The sequence below is a fragment of the Aquarana catesbeiana genome, linkage group LG02 (assembly GCF_042186555.1).
Source record: "Aquarana catesbeiana isolate 2022-GZ linkage group LG02, ASM4218655v1, whole genome shotgun sequence".
Taxonomy (NCBI): Eukaryota; Metazoa; Chordata; class Amphibia; order Anura; family Ranidae; genus Aquarana; species Aquarana catesbeiana.
Window position 1 is genome coordinate 467,003,443 of NC_133325.1, and position 26,456 is coordinate 467,029,898.

The following is a 26,456-nucleotide window of genomic DNA, read 5'->3' on the forward strand; positions in this document are numbered from 1 at the left end:
TGGCAGTGGACGCCAAACTGACTCTATGGGATCAATTCCATCTGTTTTATGCGTTCCTCCACTTCAGTTTTTGCCACATCTGCTTTGAAGGATTGAGGTGGAGCGATTTTCTTGATTTTTGGACATTCTTCACGTTCGTGGAACCACCCTGATCTTCTTTCACAAGGTCTCTTTTAACATTCTTCTCAGTCGCTGGCTTTGTACTGGCATGGTTGTTGAGGCTTAGGTCCTAAGGGAAAGCTGCTTCTCAGAATCTCTGATTTCCATGCTTCGTAAGGCAAGAAAGGCTGCTTCCTGCAAAGTGTACCACTGTACTAGGAAAGCATATTTCCATTGGTGTGAACAGAAGAACTTCCAGCTCCACCATTATTTTATGGGTCACTTGCTTTCCTTTCTACAGTCAAAAAACAAAAATTGTCCTTGAGTACCCTGAAAGGGCAGGTTTCGGCCTTGGTCATTTTGTTCCAGAGACCTCTAGCCTCTAATGCATTGATAAAGGCCTTTGATCAAAGGGTTGCTCACATTGTCCTGTCTCGTCAGGCGCCAGTGACGCTGTGAGACCTGCCCATGATAGTTTCAGTCCTCCAAAAGCTGCATTTGAACCAATCCAGGAAATTCACTTGGTGTATTTTACCCATAAGGTGGCTTTTCTGGTAGCTGTTACCTCAGTTAGACAGGTTTCAGAGCTGGCAGCCCTGTCCTATAGGAAACTAGCATCCACAAATGAGGATATTAGATTGCCCTTCCTCTAAAAGTCCAAAGGAGACCGCTATCCACTGTTTGCATGTGGTGCCTAGCTGTGTGATTTTTTTTTTTTTTTTTTTATATAGTGGTTACGGCTTCCATCAGGAATTTGGACTCACTCTTCATTTTGCCAGATGGGGCCAAAGGGGTTTTCTGCCTCACGATCTAAGATTGCTAGGTGGATTTGCCAGACTATTTATTTCTTGGTCCTATTCTATCAAGGGTAACGAGCCTCCCTTCTCAACTAAGGCTTATTCTTCTAGATCTGTTGGCACACCTTGGGTGTTTTCAACATCAGGCTTCTGTTACTCAGCTTAGCAAGACAGCCTCATAGTCTTCTGTGCATACATTTGCTAAGTTTTACCATTTTGATGTTTTACAGGCCCTTGTTTTAAAGTTGGTTTGGCCTTTTTTAGACTTTTGTTTTCCTGGGGGCCTGCTGGATGAATCTTTGGTGCCTAACTTACCCTTCACTTATTACTGCTTTTAGGACGTCCCATCTGTTGTTATTACCAGCCTCTGTCCTGTACTAAAATAAGAGAAAACTGGAATTTTTTTTTTTTTATGTACCTGTAAAATATCTTCTATGTTTTTGGTACTTCATTGCTTGCTACAAAACTGTGGTTCACATGGTGAGAGAATTATATGAGGGAGTATTTCAAAGCTTTGTGTGGCTTTGCCAGTGTTCAATCACCTGAAGGTGGAGCATAGCCTACTCATGATTGCAAGCCTGTGTCCTGCGCTTTACTGCAAGAAAAATATTTTAGAGCTACATAAAAAAAATCCCAATTTTTTTTTTTTATAGCTACAGTGTTTTCTATCATGTTAATTTTCATATTGTCCTTTGCAGCTATGACGTGCACTATAGATAAGATCTTACAAGATGCCAAAACTTTGTTAGAGAGACTGAAAGATCACGACAATGCTGCAGAGTCCTTAATTGAGCAGTCAAGCTCTTTGCATAAGCGGATGGAATCCATGAAAGAGGTTGGGACAACTCTACCAGAAAAGGTAGGCATTTTTTTTTCTTTTACGGCTTAATAAATAGACTTTCTTTTTTTCAAATGTGCTTGTTTAAAAAGTCTGTTAGATGTAAATCTTTTTAGCGTGTATAAGGCCCGGCCATGCATGGTTTGAATCTCAGCCGTTTCAGCAGGAACTGGCTGAGATTCGAACCGATAATGGTCAGGCTGAATGTACCAAGTTGATTGATCAACTTGGGTAGAGCCAGCCTGCCGGATTCTCTTGTGTTTATCGCTAGCTGCTGCTATAACCACTAGCAATAATTGCTGTCTTCTCCCACCGGGGACAACTTCCCCTGCTCTCCCCCGCTGGGAGAAGACAATGGCCTGGCAGGAGGTATTGCTGCATCAACATTGTCTGTGTTGATGGGGGAATCAAGCGAAGATTGCAGGAAAGAAATTTGCTCTGTGTATGACCGGCCTTAGTCTTGATTCACAGTGCCGCGACTTGGGATTCGACTTGTGAGACCCCAAGTTGCATGACATATGAAATCACATATCAGTCAGTGAGAGCTGTCCTAATTAGCACTACTGAAGTCGCTCTGACTTTAGAAAAGGTTCCTGTAGCACTTCAAGATGACTGTTATATGGCTTGTGCCTATAGACTTTAATGGAAGTCGCCTCCAAATCAGATCCTCATCTATATTGATGTGGTTTGGATCCTAATTTACAGGAAGGCATTCCCTGAAGGTCAATTCAAAGTAGTACTCAAGTTGCAGTAGTGTGAACCAAGCCTTAAAGCGGTTGTAAATCTCTGGACATAATTTTTTTTTTGTACCTGCAAGGTAATGTCATAATGTGCTAGTATGCGCTAGCACATTATGTTAAACTTGCCTTAAAACGAAGCTCTTCCAGTGCCAAGATGTCAGTGGCGCAGGTGCTCTCATCTTCACCCATCTGCGGCCTCTGTGACTGGCCAGAGCCGAGATGACGTCACTCCTGCCCATGCGCAGGAGACGCCATTCACGGCACAGGGCTCTGAAGAAACGGCCCGGGTGGCCGTTTGACAGAGTGCATGCGCCAGTGATGTCACTGGCTGCATGTATAGATCTTTGCATTACCTATAGGTAAGCCTTATAATAGGCTTACCTGTAGGTAAAAGCAAGAGATGGAAGTTTACTTCCACTTTAATATTTAAAAAAAAATATTTCTAGATATACAAACTATATAGTTTGTAGTTGTATATGCTTATATGGTCAGTATTTTCTTATTTACATACACAGGGTATGCTTCCAACTTTGCAGTACTGCAAAGTAGTTCTGCTTTGCTGAATGATTAAAGCGGAGTTCCACCCAAAAATGGAACTTCCACTGATCGGATTTCCCCCCCCCCCCCCCCCCCCCCCCGGTGTCACTTTTGGCACCTTTCAGGAAGGAGGGGGAAGCAGATACCTGTATAATCCAGGTATTTGCTCCCACTTCCAGGCATAGATCACCGCAGTCTCTGCGGTGATCTACGCCAGTGTTACTCAACTTCAACTCCAGTCCTCAAGGCGCCCCAACAGGTCATGTTTTCAGGATTTCCATTATTTTGCGCAGGTGATTTGATCAGTTTCACTGCCTTAGTAATTACCACAGCCGTTTCATCTGAGGGAAATCCTGAAAACATGACCTGTTGAGGCGCCTTGAGGACTGAGTTGAGAAACACTGCTTTACATGTCCGGCCCCTCTAGCGCCCACCCCCCGCCCGCTGTCTTCTGGGAGACACAGGTCCTAGAATACAGCAGGGACCGGTTAGGACGCACAGCGTGACTCGCGCATGCGTAGTAGGGAACCAGGCTGTGAAGCCACAAGGCTGCACTTCCTGATTCCCTTACTGGAGATGGCGGCGCCTCCACCCAAGAGCCGAGGGACAGATCGGCTTCAAGTGAGGACATCGTGGGCACCCTGGACAGGTGAGTGTCCATATTTTAAAAGTCAGCAGCTGCAGTATTTTTAGCTGCTGACTTAAAAAAAAAAAAAAAAACATTCGGCTGAACTCCGCTTTGAGCACAAATCGTTTTGAAAAAAAGTTTTATTTGCAGATTGCACATAAAATATTTGGAACATAATTTGTAGAAATATATAATTTTCAATATTAGCTTGTGCTACGCTTATTTAAGGTATTTCATTTGGTTGATGTAGGAACACGTCATAGCTGACGGGAGATTTTTGTTTGTTGTTTTTTTGTATATAATTTCTTAACCACATGAAAACCAGGCCTATTCTGACACTTTTAGTTTTACATGTAAAAATTTTTTTTTTTTTTTTTTTGCTAGAAAGTTACTTGGAACCCCCAAACATTACATATATATATTCTTGGCAGAGGCCCTAGAGAATAAAATGGCGGTCATTGCAAATTTTTTATGTCGCACAGTATTTGCGCAGCGGTTTTTCAAGCTTATTTTGTCTGGGGAAATAATACACTTTAATGAATTTTAATGCAAAGAACACACTATATAGCTCGATTTTTGATAAAAGATGATGTTACGCCAAGTAAATAGATACCTAACAAGTCACGCTTTAAAATTGCGCATGCTTGTGGAATGACGACAAACCACGATACTTAAAAATCTCCATAGGAGACGCTTTAAACATTTTTACAGGTTACAAAGGAGGTCTATAGCACTAGAATAATCGCTCTCACTATAACATTTGCTAACGTGTGGTGTGAACGCCATTTTACGTATGCACGCAGGACCTACATATGTGTTCTCCCCTCTGTGAATGCGGCGACGGGTGCTTTAAAAAAAAATATTTATTTATTTCTCGAACATCACGGGACACAGAGCCACAGTAATTACTGATGGGTTATATAGGTATCACTGGTGATTGGACACTGGCACACCCTATCAGGAAGTTCAACCCCCTATATAATCCCTCCCCCTTGCAGGGATACCTCAGTTTTTACGCCAGTGTCTTAGGTGATGGACGTGTAAAGATGTCCTGTGCTGAGCTCCAAAGGGAATATCCTAAGATCCTATACTGGGGCAAGCCAGGCGAACCGGATCCATTCAAAGTGTCTTTTCATGGCCGAATTGAATGGTACCCGGGCCTCGTGTCCGAAGAAACGAGGTTTTACCCGTAATGCTTCTCTTTTTAGAGAGCTGGACCCCGCAGATCAGAAAATGGCTTTAAACTTCCTAATTTCTGGCGAGGTGCTTTACGGTCCCAGAACTGTTGGATCCCCCTACTGATGGGGGCCCCAGTCTCTGACGGTTTTTTCAAACGGAGCCCACCGTGAGAGGTGAAGATTGGGTCTGTGTAAACAGCACCCTGCGGCTGGATAAGGTAAGAGGAGATTCCACAGAATTTTTGAGTTCTAGTGGCTTTTCTCCTTTAAGGTAAATGCATGCTATGCCTATTGTGACCACCGGGGGCTGCCAAGAGCACAAACCTACACATGCTGAATGTCTGTCTCAGGTGTTGTAATCGCTGTGTATGTCCCAGCGTATCAAGCAGGCTGCAAGCAGGTAAGGTGGATGGGGGGATTTCTCATGTTTGAATGTCCCCCCCCCAGGCTAGAGAGGGGCCACAGGGGTCTAGAAAGTGGTTATACCACCCGGGCTCTGTGGCCTAATGGCCACCATCTCTGAAGATAGCCGTTCAGGCAAATCTTGTTACCAGTCTCCCTCCTCCCCCCCCCCCCCCCCCCATCCCCAGCCTTTTCTCCAGAGCATGACAGGAGAGTCGGCAGTGCGGGAAGCGCTCGTTTTTTTTCAAAACTCGAGGGGGGGGGGGGGCGGTAGAGGAGGGGGCGGGATGTCAGCACAGAGTGTTTAGACTCCCACTCAGGCCAGCTGCAGGCTATTAAAGGCACTCTGTACAGGTGCACTCAGCCTTCTGAGAGACACAGAGCTGACGGTCGCATGTAAGGTGGGACACAGGCATTCTCCTAGGCAGCATTTACTGAAGTAACACCAGACTGAGCATTGGGTAGCAAGGCTTTTAGCCAGACTACATCGCTCAGCGGACAGTGTTCATTTGTATACCTCACACCTTGTTGCTTTGCACTATGGGTAGAAGAGGTTCAAGCACCCCAGGAACCAGAGACACTAGGGGATCTCGTTCAGGTTCTGAGGGCCCCCTGTCGGCAGCATCCTTCCCCCCTAAAGATGGACCAGGGACGGCTAGCCAGGGAGAGCCATCGGGGTCAGGGGCTACACCTGCTTCTGGCACTTCAGCCCCTGTATATATTACACAAGAGGTTTTTTCCTCAACCATTAATGGTCTAGAGGAAAGATTAATGGCCGTGATTACGTCTTCACTCAGTGGAAGAAAACGCACTAGGCTTTCCTCTGTTCCCCAAGACCCTCAGACAGAGGAGCTCTGGGATAAAGGAGATGAATCCCTTTCAGAGGATCGGGATGGGATGGATGATTCCTCTTCGGAGGATTCAGGTGGAGAGGGAGCCTCTGCGACTTCCCAAGAGGAGAAAGTCTTAGTGCAGATCCTCACTGGATTGGTCCGCTCCACATTTAAGTTGCCCATACCTGAAACTGCTAAAGAATCCTCTTCTGCTTTGGGGTGACTGAAACCTTTCCAAGCAGCACATGCTTTTCCTGTTCATACTTTACTTGAAAAGCTTATTTATTCTGAGTGGGATCACCCAGACAAACATTTTTTTCCGCCGAGAAAGTTTTCAACACTTTATCCGATGGAAGAAAAGTTTATTTAAATGTGGGGAATTCCGGCTATTGATGCCGCCATTTCCTCAATAAATAATAGCCTGACTTGTCCTGTAGACAATGCTCAGATGCTCAGGGATCCTGTAGATAAAAGGATGGAATCCCTATTGAAGGATGTTTTCTCCTTAGCAGGATCAGTGGCCCAACCTGCAATAGCAGCGATTGGAGTCTGTCAATACTTAAGAGACCATGTTAAGCAGGTCATCAAAGTATTACCTGAACAGCAGGCCCAGGGGTTTGCTAACCTTCCAGCGGCCTTATGCTTTGTGGTTGACGCCATTAGAGATTCTATCGTGCAAACCTCCCGTCTTTCACTGGGGTTGGTGCATATACGTAGAATCCTATGGTTGAAAAATTGGTCAGCCGAAGCACCATGTAAGAAGCTACTGGCTGGGTTTCCATTTCGTGGTGCAAGGTTGTTTGGAGAGGACTTGGATAACTATATCAAGAGAATCTCTTGTGGGAAAAGCACTCTCTTACCTGTCAAGAAGAAGAGTAAGCGTCCCTCTTTCAAACGGACTCTTTCCCCAGCGCCGGGGGCTTCAGCCTCCAGGCAGTCTCGACGGCCGCCTCCATCGGGGTCCAGAGACAAGAGTCAACCCCAGGGACAAAAGAAGTCCTGGGGAAAGAAGCCTACTAGGCAAAACACTAAGACCTCTGCATGAGGGGGCGCCCCCGCTCATTCGAGTGGGGGGAAGACTGCGACAATTCTCAGAGCTCTGGCAGGAGGACTTCCAGGACAGATGGGTAGTCTCCACGGTAACCTTAGGGTACAAGCTGGAGTTTCAGGAATTCCCTTCTCCTCGGTTCCTCAGATCAAATGTTCCCAGAGACCCAGAGAAGAAGCAGTCGCTCCTTCTAGCGTTAGAGCGACTTTTGTCGCAGGAGGTCATTATGATAGTTCCCGCAAAGGACCAGGGATTGGGCTTCTATTCCAACCTTTTTACGGTCCAAAAGCCAAATGGGGATGTCAGGCCCATTTTGGACTTAAGGGATCTGAACCGATTCCTAAGGATTCAATCCTTCCGCATGGAATCAATTCGAACAGTAGTTCCCACCCTGCAGGGAGGAGAATTTCTGGCATCAATAGACATCAGAGATGCATATCTGCATGTGCCCATTTTTCCTGCTCATCAGAAGTTTCTGCGCTTCGAGGTAGGAGGGCGCCATTTCCAGTTTATGGCTCTGCCCTTTGGGATAGCCACTGCACCTCGAGTGTTCACAAAGATCTTGGCTCCTCCTCTGGCCAGATTAAGGGCTCAGGGTATAGCTGTCATAGCATACCTAGACGACCTGCTCTTGATAGACCGGTCGGTAGCCTCTTTGAATGGAAACTTGAGGACCACGGTCAGGTATATAGAACACCTGGGTTGGATCCTCAACTTAGAAAAGTCTTTCCTAAAACCAGTAAGAAGACTGGAATATTTAGGTCTGATTATACATACAAGCCAGGAGAAAATATTTCTACCCCAGAAAAGCCTGGACTATCAGGCTACAGGGTTGTCCGGTCAGGATCCAGTCCGACAATGCCACAGCAGTGGCTTATGTCAATCATCAGGAAGGCACCCGGAGCCGAGCTGCTCAAAAAGAGGTGAACCAGATCTTAGTCTGGGCAGAGATGCATGTGCCATGCATATCGGCAGTTTTCATCCCGGGAATAGAGAATTGGCAGGCGGACTATCTAAGTCGCCAGCAGTTACTTCCAGGGGAATGGTCTCTGCATCCCGACGTCTTTTGGGCCATATGCCAAAGATGGGGGGTTCCAGATGTAGATCTCTTTGCATCCCGATTCAACAAAAAGATAGACAGATTTGTGGCAAGGACAAAAGATCCTCTTGCATGCGGGACGGATGCGTTGGTGATTCCGTGGCATCGGTTCTCACTGATTTACGCATTCCCGCCTATTCTGCTACTACCACGACTCCTTCGCAGGATCAGGCAGGAAAGGAAGTCGGTACTTCTGGTGGCCCCCGCTTGGCCCAGAAGGACTTGGTATGCAGAAATAGTAAGGATGACGGTAGGTTCCCCGTGGACACTACCGGAACGCCCAGACCTGTTATCTCAAGGTCCAGTGTTCCATCCTGCCTTACAAACTATAAATTTGACGGTTTGGCTATTGAGACCCACGTTCTGAAGAGTCGTGGGCTCTCAGGTCCTGTCATATCTACCTTGATTAATGCAAGGAAGCCAGCTTCCAGGATGATTTATCATAGAGTCTGGAAAGCTTATATAACCTGGTGTGAATCCAGAGGTTGGCATCCCAGGAAATATGTCATAGGTAGAATCCTTGATTTTCTACAGATGGGATTAGAGATGAAGCTGGCCTTGAGTACCATCAAGGGCCAGGTCTCTGCTTTATCAGTATTATTTCAGCGGCCACTTGCTTCGCATTCTTTGGTCCGAAACTTTATGCAGGGGGTGATGCGTCTTAATCCTCCGGTTAAAGCGCCCCTAAACCCCTGGGACTTGAATTTGGTCCTGGCTGTGTTACAGAAACGGCCTTTTGAACCAATAAGTCAGATTCCTTTGGTCTTGTTGACAAGGAAATTAATTTTTCTGGTGGCCATCTCTTCTGCTAGAAGAGTATCAGAATTAGCAGCTCTTTCCTGTAAGGAGCCTTATTTGATTATACACAAGGATAGAGTGGTACTACGCCCTCATCCTAGTTTTTTACCGAAGGTGGTTTCTGATTTTCATTTAAACCAAGACATTGTTCTACCTTCCTTTTTTCCAGATCCCTGTTCTCCGGAAGAGAGATCTCTCTATTCGTTGGATGTAGTAAGAGCAGTTAAGGCCTATCTAGGGGCAACTACTCAGATCCGCAAGACGGATGTTTTGTTTGTGCTGCCAGAGGGTCCCAATAGAGGACAGGCAGCGTCAAAAGCTACCATTTCTAAATGGATTCGACAGTTGATCATTCAAGCTTACGGTTTGAAACAGAAGATTCCTCCGTTTCAGATCAGGGCACATTCCACAAGGGCTATTGGTGCTTCTTGGGCAGTGCATCACCGGGCCTCTATGGCTCAAATCTGCAAGGCCGCAACCTGGTCTTCAGTTCATACATTCACCAGATTCTATCAGGTGGATGTGAGAAGGCATGAGGATATCGCCTTTGGGCGTAGTGTGCTGCAGGCAGCAGTACAGGTTCCTCAGGTCTGATTGCACCCTACTTGGTCGTGGTTCCCCCCCCCTCAGGTAGCATTGCTCTGGGACATCCCATCAGTAATTACTGTGGCTTTGTGTCCCGTGATGTTCGAGAAAGAAAATAGGATTTTTTAAAACAGCTTACCTGTAAAATCCTTTTCTTTCGAAGGACATCACGGGACACAGAGGTCCCGCCCCTCTTCTAATACACTATATTGCTTGGCTACAAAACTGAGGTATCCCTGCAAGGGGGAGGGATTATATAGGGGGTTGAACTTCCTGATAGGGTGTGCCAGTGTCCAATCACCAGTGATGCCTATATAACCCATCAGTAATTACTGTGGCTCTGTGTCCCGTGATGTCCTTCGAAAGAAAAGGATTTTACAGGTAAGCTGTTTTAAAAAATCCTATTTTTATTTAAAAACATTTATTTTTACACTGTCCCTTTTTATTTATTTAGTTTTGTAATTTTGATTCCTATCACAGGAATGTAAACATCCCTTGTGATAGAAATAAAGCATGACAGGTTCTCTTTATGGAGAGATCTGGGCTCTCCACTACCCTTGAACGCATCAGATAAAAAAAAACCCATTGATCTCATGCTTTAAAAAGAAAACCGCGCTAAAGAGCTTTAAAACACCTTAAATTGCAGCTGCAACGAAAAAACATTAATATCGGTATACTAAGTGCGCTTGCAATCAAGTGAGCAAAATATAACTGAATAGATGATTAAATTAGTATAAGGTGAGTATATTAATTACCAATAATAAATATTGCCAGATACAAAAAGTGCTTGTAGATGAATTATAGAATCAAATATGAATAAATATACATTCAGTGATCTCACACAAAAATAATCAAATCCATAATTACTAAATAAAAAATTCAAAAGTTCATAAATCAGTAATAAATTGACAGATAGTGGTGATGAAGGTAAGTAGAGTCCATTCATAAAGAGTTTGGTCAAGATACACCAATCCCATAGAGGGAAATCACATATCCACAGTTCGTTGGAACAACAGCCCATATAGGTGAAGAGGGAGGAAGGGAGTGTGAAGAAGAATCCCAGCAACCGGTGACTCCAGAGGACAATGAAGATGGACCCTTACCAGACACGGCGGACCTCCTTAATAGCAAGGTCTTATGCGCATGCAGATACAGCCCTCTGCAGGGACAGATGGTTGGCAGCGTCTGAATCCTTGTTCCAGCATGTCAAGAGGAAGGCACTCGCTGATGATAACATTTTACTCCACTATTGGAGCTTGTTTCTTGCCCTCTTTTGTATCCACGGCTCTTGGGATCAGCGATATGTGATTTCCCTCTATGGGATTGGTGTATCTTCACTGAACTCTTTATGAATGGACTGAATTTACCTTCATCATCACTATCTGTCAATTTATTAGTGATTTATGAACTTTTGAATTTTTTATTTAGTAATTATGGATTTGATTATTTTTGTGCGAGATCACTGAATGTTTATTTATATTTGATTCTATAATTCATCTACAAGCACTTTTTGATCTCATGCTTTCCAAAAAAATGACAGTGTCTAAATCTGCCCTAACCACAAGTGAGGAAAATGCTCGTCGCTTTTGGTCTCCTAGACCAGGGATCTCCAAACTATGGCCCTCCAGCTGTTGTGGAACTACACATCCCATGAGGCATTGTAAAACTCTGACATTTACAGACATGACTAGGCATGATGGGAATTGTAGTTCCTCAACAACTGGAGGGCTGTAGTTTGGAGACACCTGTCCTAGACCATAGAGCTGATCCAGCCTCTGGTCGATTTTATTGTAAGCCGGCGCAACCGCCAGCTTGAATGCTGGGGTTTCCCACCGAGATGGGAGATGCCCAGAGAGGCACCGGAGTGGGGGGGGGACCCCCTTACGCTGCCTGTAAAAGCAATCCAGTGGCTAATTAGTCGCTAGGATTGCTTTTACTTTGTAGAGCATCGTTGGCTGTAAAAAAAAAAACAAGACCAGTGTTATGGGAGACAGTTACAGCCATAATCCTGGTATAAACATTAGCAGTCAATTGTGTACATGTAAGTGGTTAAATTAAAGGAAAATTTCTTTGCAAATTGAAGATCCTTTCTGCCTTTTAAAAATTGACTTCTGAGAGTCCTTGAACCTTAAAGGCCGTGAACACCCTGGGTGGTTTTACTCTATCAGCAGTCTGCAAAAACAAAAGTGGTGGGATCCCACTTTAGGCTGGGTTTACATATCTGCATCCAATTCACATAACATGTGAAAGTGACCAGCTCTCAATAGAGCCGATTCACACATGTATGGGGTGGCGTCAGTATGGTTTTAAAAAGGGTCCTGTGCATTTTTGGGTCCGGTACAGGTGCAAATTCAGGCAAAAATTTGTACCTGAACCCGATGAACAGAAATGCTCCGGACTACAAACCGCAGCCGGACATGTGTGAACCCAGTTTGATCCCTCTAGTAGTGCAAATATGTGTGTGGTTATATCTAAGCCAGAAGTGTAGGCAGATTTTATTTTTTATTTGTTTTTTTTCCATTTGAATAGTGTAGGTGTAGGATAAATATCTGTCAAGCTTGTATTGCTGTTACTTGCTCTGTGTCCAAGTTCACTTTCATTCCTGACATGGCTGACTTGGTCTCTTAACTAGTAATAAGCTAATTGATCTGTCTGAAAGTTTCTAGTGGATCAACGAGACAGCTAAAACTGGCAACGAGACAGCTAAAATTTTTTCCCTACAGTATCAAGAAGACGTGGCAGAGTTGAAGGATGCTTCAAAGTATAAACCACATGTGCTTTTATGTCAAGAAAATACTCAAATAAGAGATCTTCAACAAGAAAATAAAGGTAATATAAAGGTTTCCAAGTTCACGCTTCCCTGGTGTTCTTAATATGTCAATTCATAATCTCTAAAATCACCAATGGGTTTGCATGCTTTGAGTCTTAGGGATTGTTCACAGCATGTCTTGAGCTGTGTGGTTATATTTTTCTACATGTTTGGTGTGAACAGGGCAAACTGTTTTCTGTGTACCCTGTTTGCACCATACATGTGTGATGGTGTGTAGAAAAATAGTGTGTTTTGACACCGCACATTGCATGAACTGCTCATCATTTACAGAGAACTTTGTGTATTGGATTTCACTTTTGAAGAGATAGGTATATATCACAGATTTTTTTTAAATGTGTATTTTCACTTTATATTTTATTACAATCATTGTTATTGATATGGTATTGTATTTAATTGAGCTGTTTTTAAAGGGATAGCGCACCTATTGTTTGCACAATTATAAAGAATTATTTTTGGTTTATTGCCTAAAACAACTTTGAAACATTGTTTACTCATTTGAGAATGTGATAAATAAGCACATGACCTTTTAGATTTTCAAGTAACAATTAACCACTTCAGTACCAGGCACTTAGACACCTTCCCGCCCAGCCCAATTTTCACCTTTCAGCGCTGTTGCAATTTGAATGACAATTGCGCAATCATGCTACACTGTACCCAAACAAATTTTTTATCATTTTGTTCCCACAAATAGAGCTTTCTTTTGGTAGTATTTGATCACCTCTGTGGTTTTTTATTTTTTGCGCAACAAATAAAAAAAAAACTGAAAATTTCGAAAAAAAAACAAGTTTTTCTTTGTTTCTGTTAAATTTTTTTGTAAATAAGTACGCTTTTTCCTTCAATAATGGGCACTGATGGGCACTGATACGGCGGCACTGATGGGCACCGATGAGGTGGCACTGATAGGCGGCACTGATGGGCACTGATAGGTGGCACTGGTATGCGGCACTGATGGGCACTCATAGGTGGCACTGATGGGCACTCGTAGGTGGCATTTATTGGTATATATGGGTGGCACTGATGGGTACTTATGTGTGGCACTGATGTGTGGTACAGATGGGCACTGATAGGTGGGTACAGATGGGCACTGACAGGTGGCACTGATGGGCAATGACAGGTGGCACAGATGGGCAATGACAGGTGGCACTGATAGAGCATTGCTGGGCAGATCTGGGCATTGCTGGGCAGATCATGGACATAATAGTGCCAATCAGTGCCCATTTGTGGGCACTGATTGGCACAGATTGGGCACATGTGGATGGCCATGGGGTACATACCTGGCCATCCACGTTGCCCCTTCCCTGGTGGTCCTAGTGGCATCCCTGGTAGTCCAGTGGGGTGATCTGAGGGGGGGCTGCGCTGATAAACAATCAGCGCAGACCCCCCCTGCCAGGAGAGCCGCCGTTCGGCTCTCCTCTACTTGCGTCTGTCAGACGCGAGTGAGGAAGAGCCGATCAACGGCTCTTCCTATTGACAGCGTGATCAGCCGTGATTGGACACGGCTGATCACGTGGTAAAGAGCCTCCGCCGGAGGCTTTTTACCAAGATCAGTGTAGCGGTGTGTCAGACTGACACACCGCTCCACCGATCGCCGCGATGCGCGCCCCCGGGGGCGCGCTGCGGCATGTTATCCTGCTGGACGTCATATGACGTCCAGTCAGGATAACAGAACCACTTCCCGGACGTCAATCCGCTATAGGGCGGGCGGGAAGTGGTTAAGCATTTGAAAGTTTGTGTTTGTAAACAAGTTGAATTCCAGCTATCCCACCTACTACCCAGGACAGTGGGTTGATTTACTAAAGGCAAATAGACTGTGCAGTTGCATTCTGCAAGAGCAGTTGCGCCAGAGCTTAGTAAATGAGGTAAAGCTTCACTTTGCAAAGAATACCCAATCACGTGCAGGGAAAATTAAAAAAACAGCATTTTTGCTTGAACATGATTGGATGATGAAAGTCAGAGCTTCTGCTCATTTACTAAGCTCTGGAGCAACTTTGCAAAGTGCACAATCCTATTTGTCTTTAGTAAATCAACCCTACAGTGTTCCATGGTTTCATGACTGCCTTCTCTTTGAGTCCTTTGCACTGTGGCCCATACAATTTTGGAGCATGCAAAAAGAATTGGCACAACAAAGAACCATTTCACTGCAGTGTGAGAATCTGCAAGGTTTCATAAAACCCAAATAAATGAAAATTGGGTGATCTATTTGATTTAGTGGTAGTACTTTTTGTATAGTTTTAGCAAGTTGCTGATTGTACTCCCTTACCTTGGGTACTGATATTATTATTATTATTATTATTATTATATATTTTTTTTTTATCTACATTCTATGCATTGCAGAGTTATGGCTGTCTTTGGAGGAGCATCAGTATGCACTGGAGCTGATCATGAGCAAGTACAGGAGACAAATGCTGCAGCTAATAGCAAACAAAAAGCCTGCACCTACAGAGCCAGTTCTAGAAGCTCATGAAACATATTCTTCTGTAAGCTCTATGTATAAAGTAATGTATTGTTTTACTTGTATACAGAAGCATTCATTTAATATAGCCAATATTATGTGCTTACTCTATGTTCTCCAACTCTACTGATTACAATTATAGTATGTGTGCTATAATCTTTACTGATCACGCTTAAGTGTATGTACACTTATTCTTGAAATTACTCCATTTATGAACATACACACACTTGCCATGCTAAATACAATATATTTTAAAGTGGTTCTAAAGGCAGAAGGTTTTTTTACCTTAATGCATTCTCTGCATTAAAGGATATCTAAAGGTTCGTTTAAAAAACAAACGAAAAAAAAAAAACATGTCATACTTGCCTCCTCTGTGCAGTTGGCTTTGCACAGAGTGGCCCTGACCCTCCTCTTCTGGGGTCCCTCAGCGGCGCTCCTGGCTCCTTCTCTTCTCTAGTGCCCTGTTGGAGAGCCGCTCTCCCTCGGGGCACTCGTGCGGTCGCGTTCCCATGTTCTGCTGCGTCCATTGACACAGACAGCATGACTCAGCCCCCCCCCCCCGGCTCTCGTGTCATTGGATTTGATTGACCGCAGCAGGAGCCAATGACTGCGCTGCTATCAATCTATCCAATCAGGACCCGAGACACCGCCTGGAACTGGTGTGCTCCTCCCCATCGCTAGAAAGACCAGGTTCAGGTAAGTAAAAGGGGGCGGGCGCTCTGGGGGGTTGCTGTATCACAGGAGGTTTTTCACCTTAATGCATAGAATGCATTAAGGTGAAAAACCTCGAGGGTTTGCAACCCCTTTAAGGTAAAAAAGCGTTCTGTATGCAGCTCCCCGTTATTCTTACCTGAGCCCGATCTCAATCCAGCGATGTGCCCCGGAGCAGCTTCCGTCTCCCTCTCCCCCTCTTCCTCCCCTCGCTGGACAAAGAGGCGGGAGCCGTTGGCTCCTGCTTCAGTCAGTCACAGCCAGAGAGTGGGGGGTGAGACCAGGCCATACTCTGTGTATCAGTGGACACACAGATCGTAGATCAGGCTCGAACCCACACGAGTGCCCCCATAGCAAGCGGCTTGCTATGGGGGCACTCAACGAGAGGGAGGAGCCAGGTGCATGGGCGTGGTACCCGAGAAGAGGAGGATCTGGGCTGCTCTGTGCAAAACCATTACACAGAGCAGATAAGTATAACATGTTTGTTTATGTAAAAAAAAAAAAATAGGTTTACAATCACTTAAAGTGGAACTTCACTGAAAAGGGTAAGTTTCGCTTTAAAGCCTCCTCCGCTACTCTAATTTTTGGCAACCTTTTTCGGTAAGGGAAGAGTGGGTACTTGTTTTTGACGATTTGAACAAAAGTTCTCCTTACCTCCTCTCTTCCTGCAGTCTTCTGTGATACGTCCCAGAACACCACGGGACCATTCACAATGTGCAGCGTGCACCCGGCTGTGAAGCCGCAAGCTGTCACAGCTGGGTACCCACAGTTAAGTTGCTAGCGCTAGAGACTGTCTTTGGTCCCCGGTGCCCCCTCGGGTGAACACAGTGCTGGATCCTGGGTAAGTGTCTGTTTATTAAAAGTCGACAGCTGCAGTTTTTGTAACTGCTTAAATAGGAAGAAGGGTAGCAGCGCTCCCATCAGGGACCTAATAAATCCAAGTCTGGAGTCCTGCAGGTATTGGTGCTCAGGCTTTCAGTGTCTTCTTAAATCACTTACATCAAATGCAGATAAGATATAGGAAGCTGGGAACTAAAAACATTTGTGTTGAATCTTTATTTGCTGCGAGGTCATAACAGATGAAAACAGCTTACATGTTTCAGTGAACGGCCTTAGTCATAGCATAGTACTGACTTGACCTCGTGGGGGGGGGGTGGGCTTCTGGGCTGATTTCAAGATTGAGCCCTGCCAACTCTCTTTTGCCTGTCCCATGAGTCTACCTTAGTGGCCAGTAAGGGCATTTTTAATAATTGTAAAGGCATACATCAAAGAGGGGCACAGAAGAAGCTTTGTTGGTTTATAAAGGTAATAGTAGGAATTGTAGCGCCATCTTTTAGGCAGAACTTTTACTTTAAGGACTTTTTCACACAAGCAGTGCATCCAGGCGCATGTGCTTTTTTTCAGTGGGCTGCTCTATGCGCGAAGAAAGCTTAAAGATGCTGGCACGATTTTAGAAATTTCTTGCGCCAAAACGCATGGCACTGTGGTACTATGTGTTGTGGTGCATGCAAATGCGTGCCCATTTGCTGGATGAGTGGGGGTACCATTCTTAATAGAACCCGAGTGTGTCTGCGTGAATGAGCCCTAAAAGTTCACTTTAGATTTTAGTTAGGCTTATTGGTCATGTAACTAAAGAAGGGTTATGCAGCTATTGCAGAAGAAAGTTTCGCTTGATTTAATCTTTTCTCCAACTGAGCTGTGTGCTTTAATAAGTTGTATTTCCTTCGTTTTTATTTATTTTTATTTTTTTGCAACTGTGCAATATTCCTTCAAACTGTGTTCTTTTTCTGCTAAAGGAAATAGAGAGACACATTGACAGGATATGTACTATGGGAGAAGTCATGAGACAAGCCATCCAGATCGATGAGAATCAGGCATACAGTATTCAAGAAAGACTTGCCCAATTAGAGGTAAGAAGTGTTATGTGTTTTTTTTGTTTTTTTTTGTTTTTTTGTTTTGTCAAGGCAAAAAAAAATCTCTGTATATCTCTAACACATGCATATCTCTCTATGCTTTATCCCTTTTAAATGGATAGTAAACTACTGTCTTTTCTTTATCGTACATCACGGGACACAGAGCACCATAGTAATTACTATGTGGGTTATAGGCCACCTTCAGGTGATGGACACTGGCACACCCTAAACAGAAAGTTGCCTACCTATATAACCCCTGCCATACCGGGAACACCTCAGTTTTTCCGCCAGTGTCTAAGGTGTTGGTCACGAGTGAAGATGTGCTCTGAGGAACTCCAGGAGGGATCCTTGCTGGATTTAAATAGCCTCCACAGACCGGATCCATCCAAAGTGGCACTGAGGCCAAGGTGGACGGTACCCGGGCCTCGTATACAAAGTATGAGGTTTTGCCTGTAACACCTCTCTTTGCAGGGCTGGACCTCGGGACCCAGAGCTTTGGTCATGCTACATTACCTAAAGCTTTTTCTGGCGGTGTGCTATTACAGGTCCAAGGGAGTGGAACCCCGATAAAAAGGGACCCGGTCCTTGAAGGTTTGCTAAACGCAGCCCACCGTGATGGGTGAAGGTTGGATCTGTCTGTTAATTCAGCAGAATCCAGTGGCGGGGATAAGGTAAGGGAAGAAGCCTAGGAACTATAATAGTCCACCTAAGGTTTTCTTTAGGGAAAAATGTTGTCATGACTTAAATCTCCACTAGAGGGAGTATTTGCACATACCTTAATGGGTTATCTTCACTTCAGCTCACTGTCAGTCTGTGTGTGGCCGCAGCAGCTTGCACAGGGGGATTCCTCATGAGGTAAGAGATCTGCCATGCTTTTCTCCCCCCTGAAGGGACCAGGAGGGTTAGGGAATCAGCAAGTGATGTACCCCCCCGCGGGGGGGGTGGAAGTCCCGAGTTTCACTCCACATGTGTTTTTCTCTTCCTGCCTGTGTCATTGGGCTCTGCCTCTTCCCCCGCCCCCTGTTGGGTCTGCAGACTCAAAGGCCGCCCGCGGCATGCGTGGGAACGTTTTTTGAAAAACGAATCGAGGGGGGCGGCTAGACGGAGGGGGCGGGGCCTAGGCGCAATGCCGTGTGTAGGACACAGCGTCCACGAGGACGCACGGCACAGGCTTAAGAGTTTTACTGGAGCGGTCTCTCCTTGGCTGAAGCAAGCCTGGCTACACTCTGGACACAGGAGCTGTGGGGCACGTAAGGGCTGCAAAGGACATTCCTAAACGGAAAGGACATTTTTCTCAGCGCTAGCCTGAACTTGTATAGCGGCATTACACTGTCAGACTATGTTCAGCAAATAGTGCATTTAAACAGTGCCTCAGCTTTTGTGCTTAGGACTATGCGTACCAAAAAAGACACCACAATGTATCAAAGACTTCACCCCCAGGTGCTAGGAACTCCAGTCGTGTCTCCACACTGTCATCCTCGCCTGAAATAACAGATATGGCAAGCCAGGGTGAGTCATTGGAACAAATTGGTGGTGCAGCTGCTTCTCACATCTCAGCCCCTGTATACATGACTGAAGATGCCTTTTCCTCCACCCTGCAGGGCCTAGAGGGAAGATTAGCGGCTTTCATCGCATCCTCCATTCAAATGGATAGGAAGCGTGTTAGATCCCCCTCCCCCACCTTAGACCCTTTGCAGGGGGAACAGTGGGTACAGGATGAGGTCTTACCCTCAGGCAATCAGGAGGAAAGACAAACCGATGACTCCTCTGTGGAGGAAACAACGGTAGATTAACCCTTTTTCAGCCTCGCAATCTGAGAAGCTGCTGATACAATCTCTTACGGATATGGTCCGTTCTACTTTCATGCTACCCCTAATAGAGTCTGCCGAAAGTTTGGTTTCTTCCTTGGGTTCCTTAAAACCTTCGCAGCCTTTGCATGCGTTTCCTTTCCATGCCTTACTAAGAAAGCTTATTTATGATCACCCGGATAAGCATTTTTTCCCTCCAAAGAGATTCTCAGTTCTCTATCCCATGGAGGAGAAATTCACCAAAAAAATGGAATGTACTAGCAGTTGACCTTGCGATTTCCAGTGTGAATAAAACTCTAAATTGTCCAGTAGACAATACACAAATGCTTAAGGGTCCAACAGATAAAAGGTTGGAATTCCTGGTAAAGTCCTCTTTTTCTTTTGCAGGTGCCGTTACTCAGCCTGCAGTCGCTGCAATAGGCATCTGTCAGTCCCTAAAGGACCAATTTAGACAGGCCCTTAAAGAGGTTCCTGTACAGCAAGCCCGGGATTTGGCCGAGCTACCAAGAGCATTATGTTTTTCCATAGACTCTTACCAGGCGTCCCGCCTTGCGCTTGTGCTAGTACACATGCATAGAATCCTGTGGTTAAAAAAATGGTCAGCCGAAGCACCATGCAAAAAGCTCCTGATTGGTTCTCCTTTTCATGGGGATTGGCTATTTGGGGATGATTTGGACAAATACATCCAAACAATTTCCAGTGGGAAAAGTACTCTTTTGCCAGTCAAAAGAAAGAATAAAAGCCCTTCACTTAAGTGGACTCTTTCTCCTGCGCCAGGGGCATCTGCCACTAGGCAGTGGCAATGGCCTCCGCCGTCAGACTCTAGAGGAAGACCTCGGGGTCAGGCCCAGGCACAAAAGAAGTTCTGGGGCCAGAAACCTGCAAAACAGAATTCTAAAGCCTCATTATGAAGGGGTGCCCCCCCTTGCCAGGTTGGGGGGAAGACTTCTGCAGTTCTCAGAAGTCTGGCAAGAGGAAATTCAGGACAGATGGGTCATCTCCATGGTAATTCTAGGGTACAAACTGGAATTTTGGGACTTTCCACCGTCTCGTTTTCTGAGGTCAAACGTTCCCAAAGATCCAGGGAAAAGGCCATCTCTGTTTCGGGCATTAGCCCGATTTAATGGCTCGGGGGGATCATACAAATCCCCACAGAGGAGCAAGGTTTGGGGTTTTATTCAAACCTCTTTACAGTACTAAAACCGAATGGAGATGTCAGACCCATTCTAGATCTAAAAAATCTAAATCAGTTCCTGAAGATCCGCTCCTTTCGCATGGAGTCGATCAGGTCAGTGGTTTCTATCCTACGAGGAGGAGAACTTCTGGCATCTATTGACATCAGGGATGCTTATCTGCATGTTCCTATACTTCCGCTCACCAAAGGTTTCTGCAGGTCGAGGTAGAACAGCAGCATTTCCAGTTTGTAGCCTTGCCCTTCGGGCTAGCTACAGCATCCCTGGTGTTTTACAAAGGTCCTGGCCCCACCTCTAGCCAGGTTAAGGGCACAGGGCATAACAGTCTTGGCGTACCTAGATGATCTAATGCTAATAGACCAGTCGGTGGCTCGTTTCGAGCAAAGCATACGCATTACAACCAGTTACCTCTAAAAAGGCTGGAGTACTTGGGTCTGATCATAGACACAGCCCAGAAAAAGGTGTTCTTGCCTCAGGCAAAGATCAGTTCCATAAGAGAGCTGGTGCGGATGGTCAGGTCGAAAGGAGATCCCTCCATTCACCTTTGCATGAGGTTGTTCGGAACAATGGTGGCTTCATTCAAAGCGGTTCCCTATGCCCAGTTCCATTCGAGACTGTTGCAAAATAGTATCCTGTCTGCTTGGAACAAAACAATTCAAGCTTTTGACTTGCCAATGTGGCTGTCCACAAAGGTGTTCCAGAGCCTCAGTTGGTGCTTGGTATCCAGGAATCTGCAGAAGGAAAAAAACCTTCATACCAGTTACATGCAAAGTGGTAATGACAGATGCCAACCTTTCAGGTTGGGAAGCAGTACTGGAAAAGACAACTGTCCAGGGACAGTGGTCCAGAATGGAAAAAGCCTTTCCCATCAACATCCTAGAGATTTGGGCAGTGCGTCTGGCTCTGAAGCCCTGAACATTCAGGCTACGGGATTGTCCTGTCATGATCCAATCCGATAATGCCACAGCTGTGGCCTATATCAATCGCCAAATGGGCACTAAGGGTCACACAGCACACAGAGTGGTGGACCATATTCTAGCTTGGGTGGAAAAGGATGTTCCTTGCCTATTGGCAGGCTTCATTCTAGGAATCGAGAATTGGCAGGCGGACTAAGTGAGTCGCCAGCAGTTGTTCCTGGGGGAGTGGTCCCTTCACCCCGAAATCTTTCTGGCTATAGCCAAAGATGAGGGATCCCGGACGTAGATCTTTTGGCGTCCAGGTTCAACATATGTAGTTGGTCAACTTTATGTCAAGGACAAGGGATCCACTCGCATGCGAGACAGATGCGTGGTGACCCCATGGGGTCAGTTTTCACTGAGTTAGGCTTTTTTCCCTATTCAGTTGCTGCCACGGCTTCTTCGCAGGATCAAGCTGGAAAGAAAGCTGGTAATTATTGTAGCCCCAGCATGGCCCAGAAGGTCCTGGTTTGCAGAAATCGTAAAGATGGCGGTGGGGTATCCATGGTCCCTTCCACTACAGCCAGACCTACTCTTACAGGGGCCGATATTCCATCCTACCTTACAAACTCTAAGTTTGACAGTTTGGCTATTGAAGACAACATCCTGAAGAGACATAGTCTCTCCGGGTCAGTGATTTCTACCTTCATTAATGAAACCGGCTTCCAGAGTTGAATATTATAGACTCTGGAGGGCTTATGTTTCCTAGTGTGAATCCAAGGGTTGCCACCCTCGGAAATATAACATTGGTAGAATTCTTGTTTTTTCTACAAGTACAAATTAAGCTGGCTTTGAGTACTATTAAGGGCCAAGTCTCGGCTTTATCGGTCTTATTTCAAAGACTGCTTGCTTCGCATTCTTTGGTCCGGGGTTTTTTATACAAGGGGTAATACGGCTTATTCCGCCAGTTAGACCACCCTTGAACCCTTGGGAACTTAGTTTTTTGTCGGTATTGCAAAAACAGCCCTTTGAACCCTTACAACATACTCCCTTGGTCCTTCTGACAAGGGAAATAGTGTTTCGGGTTGCTGTACCCTCTGCAAAAGCGTATCGGAGTTGGCTGCTCTTTCCTGTAAAGAAGCCATATTTATTTATTTTCACCTAAACCAAGATATATTGTCCTACCGTCGTTTTTTTCCAAAACCAGGTTCTAGGGTAGAGAACTCACTACATTGTCTTGATGTAGTGAGAGCGGTCAGGGTCTATTTAAAGATGCATGCTCAGGTCTGAAAGACTGATGTTTTATTATGCTGCCAGAGGGTCCTAGGAAGGGACAGGCAGCGTCGAAATCCACTATTGCTAAGTGTATTCGGCAAGTTATAATTCAGGCCTAATGGTTCAAAGGTAAGATTTCACCTTTCATGTCAAAGTGCACTCTACTAGAGCGGTTAGTGCTTCCAGGGCAGTGCATCACAAGCCTCCATGGCTCAGATCTGCAAGGCCACAACTTGGTCTGCAGTCCATACATTCACCAGATTTTATCAAGTGGATGTAAAAAAGGGCATGAGGATATCGCCTTTGGGTGCAGTGTGCTGCAGGCAACAGTATAGGTCCTCAAGTCTGTTGGCGCCCTACGGGTTGTGTCTCCCTCCCCTCAAATAGCATTGCTGTGGGACGTCCCACATAGTAATTACTATGGTGTTCTGTGCCCCATGATGTATGATAAAGAAAATTGGATTTTTATAACAGCATACCTGTAAAATCCTTTTCTTGGAGTATATCACAGGACACAGAGGTCCCGCCCCTCTTCTTCTGGGGTATATGTATATTGCTTTGCTACAAAAACTGAGGTGTTCCTGGTATGGGAGGGGTTATATAGGGAGGCAACTTCCTCTTGAGGTTGTACCAGTGTCCATCACCTGAAGGTGGCCTATAACCCACGTAGTAATTACTATGGTGCTCTGTGTCCCGTGATGTACTCCAAGAAAAGGATTTTACAGGTAAGCTGTTATAAAAATCCCTTTTTTTTTTTCTCCCTTCGCCTTTCAGGACCGCACCTTGGAGATAGCGCAGCTCCACCTCTTAGACAGGAAACACTGCGTGACAACGCCCCTTTAAAAAGAAGCTGCTTCCACCATGCCGTCAGTTTTAGTGTTTCCTCCGCCATGGTGGAAGCACTGCTTGGGGAACCAGAGGGGCTGCGCTCTCTCCAAGGAGAGGGTTTTGGCAGGACCTCCATGATTGGGTACTCAGACCAGCCCAGCTCCTTCCCACACATGAGGGGGGTGCTCCGGTGTCCCTTCCTTCTCCGGCTCACAGGAGTAATGGTCTGCCAGAAGTTTTTCCACCCGGGGTGTTCGGGGGGCCACGGTTGTGCTCAGTAAGAGCGTCCATGGCGGCGCCGAATCCCAGACAGCGGATGATGCCAGTTCCGGTGGGCGGAGACTTCCGGCGGGGCATAGCAGCGATTGGTTCCTGCTGCTGGAACGCAGGAGGAAGGGGCGGGTCCTCTGGCCGGGACTTCCTTTTGTTTGGCACATGGAGCCTTGTACACAGTGCAGCAGCTGCGGATTTCACTATGGAGACAGCGGAATCGTCAGCAGCAATGGCGGATGCGGGCGCCCAGGTTCCCGGCCAGGCCCAGGTAGGAGAGGTGCGGTGGCACCTCCTTTCCTTTTATATCACTGGGTGTTTTTATCTTTATATGGTTCAAAGACTGCTGCTGTCTGCTATGGGGTAAAATTTTTCCATTAGCAGTTTAGCAAAGGAGTGAGACTCTGGGCACTTAGGGTGTTGGCTGGAGGTACTACTTTTCTCTGAAGCCTTAGTTCTAAGGACCTGGCTTTTTCTTGTTTCTCTATTTCAGAAAGCTACTGCCAAATCAGAGAGAACAGGGAGAAAGTGCCCCTCATGCAAAAATCCTTTAAGGGACTGTTGGCCCAAACCACTGTGCAAATCCTGCATTGTGGATTTAGTAAAAGAAGAATCCTCACAAGAGTGCAAAGAACTCTTATCTTCTGTGAGGAAGGAATTAGCAGAGGCCCTAGGGACAGTGCGTTCCCTTGTGAAACGCGGCCAGAGTTCCAGCCAAGAACAGAGTTCTCACTCCAGTTTCCCTCAGTCCACTTCCAGACAGGTGGAAAGTGAGTCGGGGGAGGAAAGGGAAAGCATTCCACCCTCAACCATTGATTCTGAGGAGGAGGAGGTGGAAGAAGAGTCAAGATCATCTAGATATAAGCTTTCACTTGAGGAGGTGGATGAATTACTCAAGGCAATTTATACTACCCTGGAGATCCAGGAAGAAAAAGCTCAGCTGTCCGTGCATGACAAGATGTACCTGGGGCTGGAGGAAATTAAACACAGGGTGTTCCCTGTGCATAAAGTGTTAACAGACACTATTAAAAAGGAATGGAAGGATCCAGAGAAAGGACAGTTTTTTTCTAAAGCCCTCAAAAGGAGGTTTCCTTTTGAGGAGAATGAGGAACTGTTGTGGAATAAAAAAACCAAAGATAGACGCTGCTTTTTCTCAAGTATCTAGGAAAACTGATTTAGCTTTTGAGGACATGGGTATTCTCAAAGATGCTATGGATAAGAGGGCAGATGGGCTACTGAAGAAAGCCTGGGACTCATCTCTAGCTAATCTTAAGCCAGCAATGGCGGCTACAGTTGTGGCTAGGAATCTGGAGTGTTGGTTAGATCAACTTAAAAATCATGTAGTTGCAGGTACCTCCAGAAAAGACTTATTGGAGTCCTTCCCTACCCTGCTTAAGGCAGTAAAATATATGGCAGATGCCTCTGCAGAATCTATCAGGATGTCAGCCAGGTCCTCTGCGCTTGTTAACTCAGCAAGAAGAGCACTCTGGCTAAAGACCTGGTCAGGGGATTCAGCTTCTAAAGTAAAACTGAATTCCCTTTTCAGGAGACCTAATGTTTGGGCCAGAACTGGAGACTGTCCTTGACAGGACAGCAGATAAGAAGAAAGCTTTCCCACAGTAGAAGAAAACGGTACAGCAGAGGAAAAATTTTCGTCCTTTTCGACAAGCCGATAAGGAAAAGGACCACACACAGAAGAGACCCTGGTCTTCTCAAAGAGGTAGAGGTGGGGTACTCTTTAGAACCCCAGAACAAACCCCTAAAAAACAATGACCATCTAGTAGGGGGGAGACTACAGGACTTCTTACCAATTTGGGAAAAAACAACAAAGAGTCCTTTTTGTTCTGGGGTTAATCAAAAAGGGTTATCAATTGGAATTCTCACAAAGCCCCCCAAATCAGTTTTACATCACAAACCTGCCAAAGGATCGGGAAAAGGCTCTGGCCATGAAGTCTCTGTTACAGGAGCTGATGCAACAGAAGGTCATTTCCCAGGTTCCGAAAGATCAAGAGGGGAAGGGGTTTTACTCCCACATTTTTCTGGTCAAAAAGCCATCAGGAAAGTTCCGCCTGATTCTCAATTTGAAGGTTCTAAATCGATCTATAAAATACAAAAAATTCAGGATGGTTACGATTTTCTCAGTGAGGAACTTGCTAACCCCCAAATGTTATATGGCTTCCATCGATTTGAGAGATGCCTATCTCCATATACCAATAGCGCCCCCATCACAAAGGTTCCTGCGCCTCGCAGTCAATCTGGGGGGGGGGGGATTTGGCACCTGCAGTTTCGGGCTCTGCCTTTCGGTCTTTCCTCCTCTCCCAGGGTATTCACAAAGGTGATGGCGGAATCTTTGGAGCCCATGAGGCTGAAGGGGATTTCAATAGTACCCTATTTGGACGACCTGCTACTGTTTGCAGACTCAAAGGGTCAAGTAGAGGTCAACCTACAGACAGTTCAAACACATCTAAGAAGTTTGGGATGGCTTCTCAATCTTCAGAAGTCAAACTTAATACCATCTCAAAGGGTAAGGTTTCTGGGGTACGAAATAGACTCGATAGAACAGAAAATTTTTCTACCCCAGGAGAAAATAGAGAAGATGCAGTTGACCCTGAAAACACTTCAATCCAACGCAGAGATTTCTGTAAGACAAGCCATGTCCGCTCTGGGACTGTTGACAGCGGCAATTCCTTCGGTACAG

The 26,456-nt window shown here is 45.6% G+C and overlaps 1 protein-coding gene across 1 annotated transcript in view; it reads left to right on the forward strand.

Annotated features, from left to right (window-relative positions):
- SIKE1 (suppressor of IKBKE 1) overlaps positions 1-26,456 on the forward strand; it is a 41,269-nt gene that overhangs the window by 1,739 nt on the left and 13,074 nt on the right. Inside the window, exons 2-5 of the mRNA XM_073615694.1 lie at positions 1,595-1,755; positions 12,306-12,411; positions 14,747-14,889; positions 17,372-17,485. Coding sequence (XP_073471795.1) covers positions 1,597-1,755; positions 12,306-12,411; positions 14,747-14,889; positions 17,372-17,485 — 522 coding nt within the window. The 5' untranslated portion in view covers positions 1,595-1,596. The remainder of the gene's footprint in view (positions 1-1,594; positions 1,756-12,305; positions 12,412-14,746; positions 14,890-17,371; positions 17,486-26,456) is intronic.